Below are 8,762 nucleotides of genomic sequence, written 5' to 3' on the forward strand. Positions count from 1 at the left end.
CAGGTGGTGAGCAGTCGCCAAATTTCCTACTAAACTCTGCGGTCCCTAGTATTGACTTAAAGCTCTCGTGACTGCAGGAATTCATATTCTTGGGTCTTTCGGTAAAGTCACATAGCTGGTTCAAAGAAAATAATCAAAAATAACAAAACGATGTTCCGATCGCAATGCAAGCGGTCGTCTTGCATTGCCATCGAAACATCGTAGTTTTGTTATTTTTGATTCTTTTCTTTGAACCTATCTACGTGACTTTACAGAAAGACCCAAGAATAGGGGGGTCCCTAGTATACGGTATTTTCGGCAAATTATTGAATGGTTTATATGTGGAAGGAAACCGGAGTACTTGGAGAAAACCCACAAGTGTCATTGGGCAACACTATCCTGTACAGATGGTACAGGTGGAATCCACATTTGCTGTACCACCTTCTATCAAGCCAGCGTATGGCACCTCAACCCCCATGGGAAGGTAGTTTCACAGCATGTGTGATCCACCAACTGTTACCTCCACAGTACTGGATTACAAGTATGTGCCATCACCTTCTTACAAATGGAAAGAACTTATATTGAAAATGTTTATTGCAATGTATTCTAGCAAATTATGTAGAATTAGAAATTAAATTACTTACCACTGTATTCCTGCGTTAAGTTGGGTATTCTGTCTTCTTCAATGGTTTCACCATTACTTTTGGAACAATTATCCGTTTCCTCATTTTGTGTTTCTTCCATAGGGTTAACACCACACTCATCATTGCCATCTTGTATACACGGATTCCTCAATTCTTCACTAGTTTTGTCCAATATTGCATTTGAACCAGTGTCCAACTGATCATGGTCAGTATTAGAGCCACCTTCTGCTATTTCCTGATTTTCTTCTTCAACATTTTCAGCTTCAATAAGTTCAGAGTTTTTTTGACAAACGGTTTCCATTTCGTTCAGGTTTGGGTCTTCATCTGGCTCATCTAGCTGTGAAGATTTGCTCAATTTTGCACAACCTACTTTGTCAATTGATGGCATATCATTCTCTGTAAATGTATTTGGATTTTCTGGAGTTGCATGAGTTTCAACTTGACTATCCAATGATTCAGAGTTGTTATTTTGAACTACATCTTGATTATCCATGTCCTGAGGTTCCATAGTATGGCTTTCGGATTCAAAATCCTGATAATCATGTTCAGTGGCAATATGTTTTAACTGACCACTGTTTTCACTGGATCCTTCCTCAGCACAATTAGGCTGAGAAACGTTTTCCTCATTATGCATGCAATATACATGGTCGGTCTTAAAATCCTCAGTGTGTGAATCTTCACTCATGTTTCCATTCACCATGACTTTGGAATCATTTTCAGTGACCATTTCTTTCGGGTCCACTTTTGACAATACTGTTAATATTTGTATGTTTAAACTATTTGGCTCCAAATGTACCAAGTCTGACCTATCCTCAGAACAAACATTATCTATTGCCTGGTGGTCTTCAGCATCCATATTTATAGAGCTAGCCCTTTTTGGAGAGACTTCAGAGAAATCTTCCAAACTTTCATTAACATGATTAAGATCATTGTTCACATCTCCATTACAATTATAGTTTGCTATGTTTTCCTTGGTGGAAGCTATGTGGTTAACTAAGGCATTCTTAAGAATGGAAAGTTGTTTTCTGTTGCCAATAGGCAACGTTTTTCTTGCCTTGTTGACAACTGCTTTTAACAACTCATCTGAAGAGCATGACGTATCATGCAACCTGCACGAGACCCAACATTGGACAGAAGGTAATTAGCATCAAATACAGGAATTAATTTAAAATCAAACAAAAATTAATATGCAAGATGGGCTATTTATGGTGCATTAGTTCAAAGTACATACATGTACAGCAGATACTAAGTCAAATCCAGAATAATATCAATATAATGAAGTGCCTATTGTAGGTTTAAGAGGCTATACAGATTGAACAGCATAAATTATAACACGTAGGCTTTCGCGACCAATATTATCCATTCGTTTTTTTTGTTAGATAGCGTAAATATAAATGTGTCAGTTTAAAACATAGGCTTTCGTGAGCAATATCATCCATAATACAGATTTTTTTGGGTAAGATCGCGTAAACATAAATGTGTCGTTGCTGTACTAGTAACGAATTGCCATAACGTGTCATTGCTGTACTTGTAACGAATTGGCATGTTTGTTTACGTGACAAACCTTACTAATTGGCTGTGTCAGGGGGTGGCGGGTTTATTGACACATTTATATTCACACAATCGAACCCAAAGAAAACTATATTATGTAGAAATGTGTCGTTAAAACCTGCTACCACCCAACAGCCAATTAGTAAGGTATGGCACAAACAAATGCAAATTAGTTACTAGTTCAGCACACCGGTACGTTAGGGAATAAACCCACATTTGCTATTAGAGTATGACGTTTACCCGGTAATTACAACCAGCCTCATCAGGCGACAGCCAGAATTGAGAGAGAAAAACTCTATAATGAAGTATAAATTATATTTTAAATTATACCTTCACGTAAACTTTTGAAACAAAACACAGTTTAAAACCAGTCATACAGTGTTCCTGGTATTGCAGCAACTATACCTCGGCGGTTCCTGTGTCCGGGACAAAGACACAAAACATGGCCGTATGACCATCGTCTCTCCTGTTAAAACAGAACGGTGGGAATTATAACACACTCATACACTCGCTCAAACACTCACGCGTATCATATACACTATAGCTGTTTCACTCAATTGAACAAATAAATTACGGCAAACTGAGAATGGGGGAAAACAACAAAAAAAACCGTCACCAACTGCCTAATCGAGTAATCACGCGGTCGAGTCAGCTGGTAGAGAGTACTGAAGACTTCAACAGTTTCGCAATAGGGTCACGTGGTCGCGAGTGTGAGGCTTACATACACACACACCACACACACATGTGTATGTTGCTATGCTATGCACGATTCAACTACCGAGCACATTCCACTCTTCCAACGATTCAGGGCAGCGATGCCATTGACTAATTCATGTTAGTCTCACGTGTTTTTTTTTAATACCGTATTGTTAATATAGTTGCGTGTTACCTTTTGCTAACGCGCCTACATAAACAGTGTGATTTGCCTAAGTAGTGCATAGCACCAGTACGTGTTTGAGCGTCAGAATACATCTTTATCAACACATTGATGTATCTCACTGCAATATACTACACACTGTACACAGCAAATGCTGTACATCTGATCATACACTGTATACGGTCCACAATGGACTGTCAACTACTATTTGGTGAATTTTCACGATTCCAAATCACGATTAACAACAAAACGTTCCATTAGTTGCTTTCGATGTCTCGTCGTCTCAATCGGTTTGTTTTACCTCGATTATTTTATTCCGACTACAGGTAACATAGGTAAAGGTGTCAGTCAGCCCTGCAATTACTTGCAGAGGCTATTGCTGCTTCCTAGAGATGGTAACTTAGGCATAACTTCTAAGCTGGCCAAACGTCCTTGAGAGATGGAATTACCCACACTTTGCCCCACCATCATCGACCTGCCGATGGAACACCATATAATGTACTTTCTATCAATCGTAGTCGATTATCAAACCCCGTGGTAAGCTTAATCGACTGCCACAGGTTAACCGTGCATGCTACCCACCACACATCCTTTTCGCTACTATCCGCTATTTGCCATTGTGTATACAGCACAGAATACACAATATACTTCACGTAACGTAATGCGTTACACCCAACACCATACACGGGACCGTAACATATACGACACACCATATCAATAATTATGAATAAAATACTCTTAATATACATATACTGTACTTTATCATACAAGCTCACGCTGTTAACACTCAATATGATGCTACCGTGGTGTTAATGATTAAACACCGTGGATTTGCAACTCAATCTACCGACGCTGCAGCTGCATCGATAAACCAGTTGCCTGTCCACCATAAAGTTCGCGCCTAGTTGTGATTGCTTCCCCAAGACTTCTGATCGTCGTGGAAGAGTAGGCCAAATACTTTACTCTCCAGGAGGGTTCCCGTTGGAACTCCCCGAGTGGAGGAGACCCTTCCGCCAGCAGTGGCGAGTGAATGTAATCTGCGGGGCTGCGCTTTCACCTTGGCACCCAATTAAATGCTTAACACAACTTAAACATAACCCAACGTCGCATAGAGTACACACAGCGGCGTGTATATACACACACCCATCGCGCAGTACTGTACATGTAACACACGACGTCCTTTAAACTTTTAAAATCAGAATTTGACTGCGGACAAACATCCTTAACGGGCGGACTGTAACGCAAGCCTACTGGCGTATTGACGTCGGTATCGTAAAAACGGCGCGAATCATCTAACGCACACACGTGTCGAACACACACGCATCATCTCATCACGTGTCTAACACACACCCATCATCACACCACGTGTCTAACACACACGCATCATCTCACCACGTGTCGAACACACACGCATCATCACACCACGTGTCTAACACACACCCATCATCACACCACGTGTCTAACACACACGCATCATCTCATCACGTGTCTAACACACACCCATCATCACACCACGTGTCTAACACACACCCATCATCACACCACGTGTCTAACACACACCCATCATCACACCACGTGTCTAACACACACCCATCATCACACCACGTGTCTAACACACACGCATCATCTCATCACGTGTCTAACACACACCCATCATCACACCACGTGTCTAACACACACGCATCATCTCACCACGTGTCGAACACACACGCATCATCACACCACGTGTCTAACACACACGCATCATCTCACCACGTGTCGAACACACACGCATCATCTCACCACGTGTCGAACACACACGCATCATCACACCACGTGTCTAACACACACGCATCATCACACCACGTGTCGAACACACGCATCATTACACCACGTGTCTAACACACACGCATCATCACACCACGTGTCTTAACACACACATCATCACACCACGTGTCTAACACACACGCATCATCTCACCACGTGTCGACCACACACACATCATTCATCACACGTGTCTAAAACACACGCATCATCCACACCACGTGTCGAACACACACGCATCATCACACACGTGTCTAACACACACGCATCATCACACCCAGTGTCTAATCACACACAAGCATCACACACGTTGTCTAACACACACTCATCATCTACACCACGTGTCAAAACACACGCATCCTATACACCCGGTGTCTACACCACGGGCATCAATCACACCCGCGCCTAGCACACACTCCTCACCACACGTGTCGACACACAGCTATCATCATCACCACGTGTCCTAACACACGCGCATCATCTCACCAAGTGTCGAACACACGTATCATCACACCACGTGTCTTAACACACACGCATCATCTCACCACGTGTCGAACACACACGCATCATCTTACACACACGTATCTAACACACACATCATGACACACACGTATCTAACACACGCATCATCTAAGCGCGCCGGAAAGCGCCACTTGCATTCACTTAACGTCGCACGCTCAGCGCGACGTTCGGTCCGAGGGGGGGGGGGCAATACCCACGGTGACGTCACCTAACGCGCTTGGATTGTGGCCTCGACCACGCGCCGCTACCGCACGGGAGGGGGGCACACAACACACACCAACACAACCACACACACACACCGACACACCAACACAACCACACACACACCAACACACACACCGACACACCAACACACCAACAACACCAACACACACACCGACACACCAACACACTCCAACACACACACCAACACACACCAACACACACACACCGACACAACACACACACACCAACACACCAACACAACACACACAAACACAACCACACACAAACACACAAACACAACCACATAAACACAACCACACCAACACACACACCGACACCAACACAACCACACACACACCAACACAACCACACCAACACACACACCAACACACACACCAACACAACGCCACACATACCACGCCAACACACCAACAAAACGCCACACACACCTAAACACAACCACAACAACACAACGCCACACACACAAAACCACAACACGCAACCACACCAACACACAAAACCACACACAACCACACCAACACACAAAACCACACACAACCACACCAACACACATACAAAACCACACAAACCACACACAACCACACCAACACACATACAAAACCACAACACACAACCACACCAACACACGTACAAAACCACAACACACAACCACACCAACACACACAACCACAACACCACACACACCAACACACAACCACAACACTACACAAAACCACACCAACACACACACAAAACCACACACAACCACACCAACACACACCAACACACAACCACAACACCACACACCGCCACACAACAACCGCAACACACACACGGGAGTAAGTTCCATCAATCCGACTTACCTTCTTCCATAGCCGCCTTCAGCTTGTGCCTCGGCGATAATTCTTCCCAGTCCATCACGACCGCCTACCACCACCCCCCCAAAAAATAACAAAAGTCAACATCAACAACAATAACAACAAACGTGACGGGCTTTAAAAACACCACGTAGGGCTCGGCTCACAATGCCGTCGGTAGTCACCCACCACCACCACCACCCACCAACACCACAAACACCCACCACCACCCACTCCACCACCAACACCACCACAAACACCCACCAGCAACACCCACCACCCACCACCAATACCACCACCCACCACCAACACCACCACCCACCAACACCACAAACACCCACCAGCAACACCCACCACCACCACCCACCAGCAACACCCACCACCACCACCCACCAACATCCACACCAACACCACCCACCAATATCCACACCAACACCCACCAACACCACCAACACCACAAACACCCACCACAAACACCCACCACCACCACCCACCAACACCACCCACCAACACCACCCACCAACATCCACACCAACACCAATACCACCACCCACCACCAACACCACCACCCACACCACCACCCACACCACCACACCACCACCCACACCACCACCAACACCACCACCACACCACCACCACCACCCACCACCACCACCCACCACCAATACCACCACCCACCACCAACACCACCACCCACCACCAACACCCACCACCAACACCACCACCCACCACCAACACCACCACCACCCACACCACCACCCACACCACCACCACCACACCACCACCCACCACCACCCACCACCAACACCACCACCCACCACCACCAACACCACCACCCACCACCACCACCCCGTGCGAGAGAGCGCGAGTGAAGAATCCGAGACGGAGAGACGCGAGAGAGGGGGGAGGACGGAGTGAATAGAGAGGGGGCAGAGTGGAACCACGAACATTCGCTCACCGTTAAGCCATCCACTCCACCACCACCACCACCAGTCTCGCAACTAAACCCGACTACAGTAACAAACCACCCCCTCCTAACAAACTACAGCTTCCACAGCCACTCCGACACAACACAACCTTCCACAACTAAACTGCACACGCACGTGTCCTTTCAACTACAACGCCAGTTGTGCATTACAGCCGAGCAACAACTTAAACATCAACAACAAAACCCTCCGAAACGCGCACCACACACAAAAATACTACCACCACTACTAACCACACTACCACAACCCCCATTGTAACAACCTGGACACACCAACACCACCAACACCACCCCCAGCGTCCGCCGTAAGCACCACCCACCCGCGTGCTCTCGCCAACAACAAAAGCCGCCGCCTGTTGTCGCTACAGCCCCCGAGGCAAGGTGGTTGCTTGCTTGGTTGTTGTTGTTGGTGGTGTTGTTGGTGGTGGTGTAGAGCTCCCCCCGCCCCACCACTACAGTCGGAGTGACGCCGGCGGGCGGACGGGGGAAGGAACGCGGTGGCGACAGCAGTGGGGGGGTAGTGGTGGTGTGGTGGACAGCATCGGCAGACACGGCCAGGGTGGTGGTGGTGGTGGTTGGGGGGTAGGAGGAGGAGGAGCGAGAGAAGAGAGGTTGGGTGACGGGAGATTGAGGAATCGTAGAGACAGCAAGCGATGGTAGAGGGGGGGGTGGAGCGAGGAGGAGGAGGAAGGGGGTGGTACAGCAGGAAGAATGTGGACAGCAAAGGGAAGAGCGTGGGGTAAGGGAGGAGCAGGCGAGGAAGAAGAGGAGGAGGCGGGAGTTGTGGGCACAGCAGACCAGCAAAGCCTCTCCCTCCTCCCCCCACCACCCCACAACCACTCCACGAGTTGTTGTTGCCCCGCGCGATCGCTCGAACCCCGCCCCAAGTGGCAGGCGGTGGAGACCGAGACAGGCGTAGAGAGAGACACAGTCACCATCACCCAGTCACCACCATCACACAGTGCTGTGAACCACCACCATCACCACCCCCGTGGGGGATGGGGCTGGTGGTTGTGTGCATTGCTCACCAGGAGCACGGAGGAGCCATGGGCGGAACCAAATGACCCCCCCCAACCCCCCACCACCAAAACTACCTCGCTCCTGTTAACGAAGCCCGCGGTCTTCGTTCCAGGAGAAAGTGAGACGCCCTGCACCACCGCACAAGCCGCCACTTCATTGCGTGGTGGTGGTGGTGGAGGGGGGGTGGGTAGCGAGAGGGGTGCACCGGCTGCGTGCCGAGGTCCCTGGTAGAGAGTACCGGGGGCCCCGCCCCCACAGGCGCAGCTGCACAGCCCCGCCCCTCCCCCACAGCCCCGCCCCTCCCCCACAGCCCTGGGCCA

The 8,762-nt window shown here is 48.0% G+C and overlaps 1 protein-coding gene across 1 annotated transcript in view; it reads right to left on the bottom strand.

Annotated features, from left to right (window-relative positions):
• The window catches only part of LOC133353683 (activating transcription factor 7-interacting protein 1-like), a 39,874-nt gene extending 31,400 nt beyond the window's left edge, over positions 1-8,474 (bottom strand). Inside the window, exons 1-4 of the mRNA XM_061570113.1 lie at positions 8,451-8,474; positions 6,444-6,507; positions 2,580-2,640; positions 624-1,732 (exon numbers count right to left, since the gene is read on the bottom strand). Of these exons, the coding sequence (XP_061426097.1) occupies positions 624-1,732; positions 2,580-2,640; positions 6,444-6,498 (1,225 nt within the window). The 5' untranslated portion in view covers positions 6,499-6,507; positions 8,451-8,474. The remainder of the gene's footprint in view (positions 1-623; positions 1,733-2,579; positions 2,641-6,443; positions 6,508-8,450) is intronic.
• Between the last annotated feature and the right edge of the window lie 288 nt (positions 8,475-8,762).

Source organism: Lethenteron reissneri, chromosome 44, assembly GCF_015708825.2.
Source record: "Lethenteron reissneri isolate LAM-NWPU_2019-01 chromosome 44, ASM1570882v1, whole genome shotgun sequence".
NCBI classification, from domain to species: domain Eukaryota; kingdom Metazoa; phylum Chordata; class Hyperoartia; order Petromyzontiformes; family Petromyzontidae; genus Lethenteron; species Lethenteron reissneri.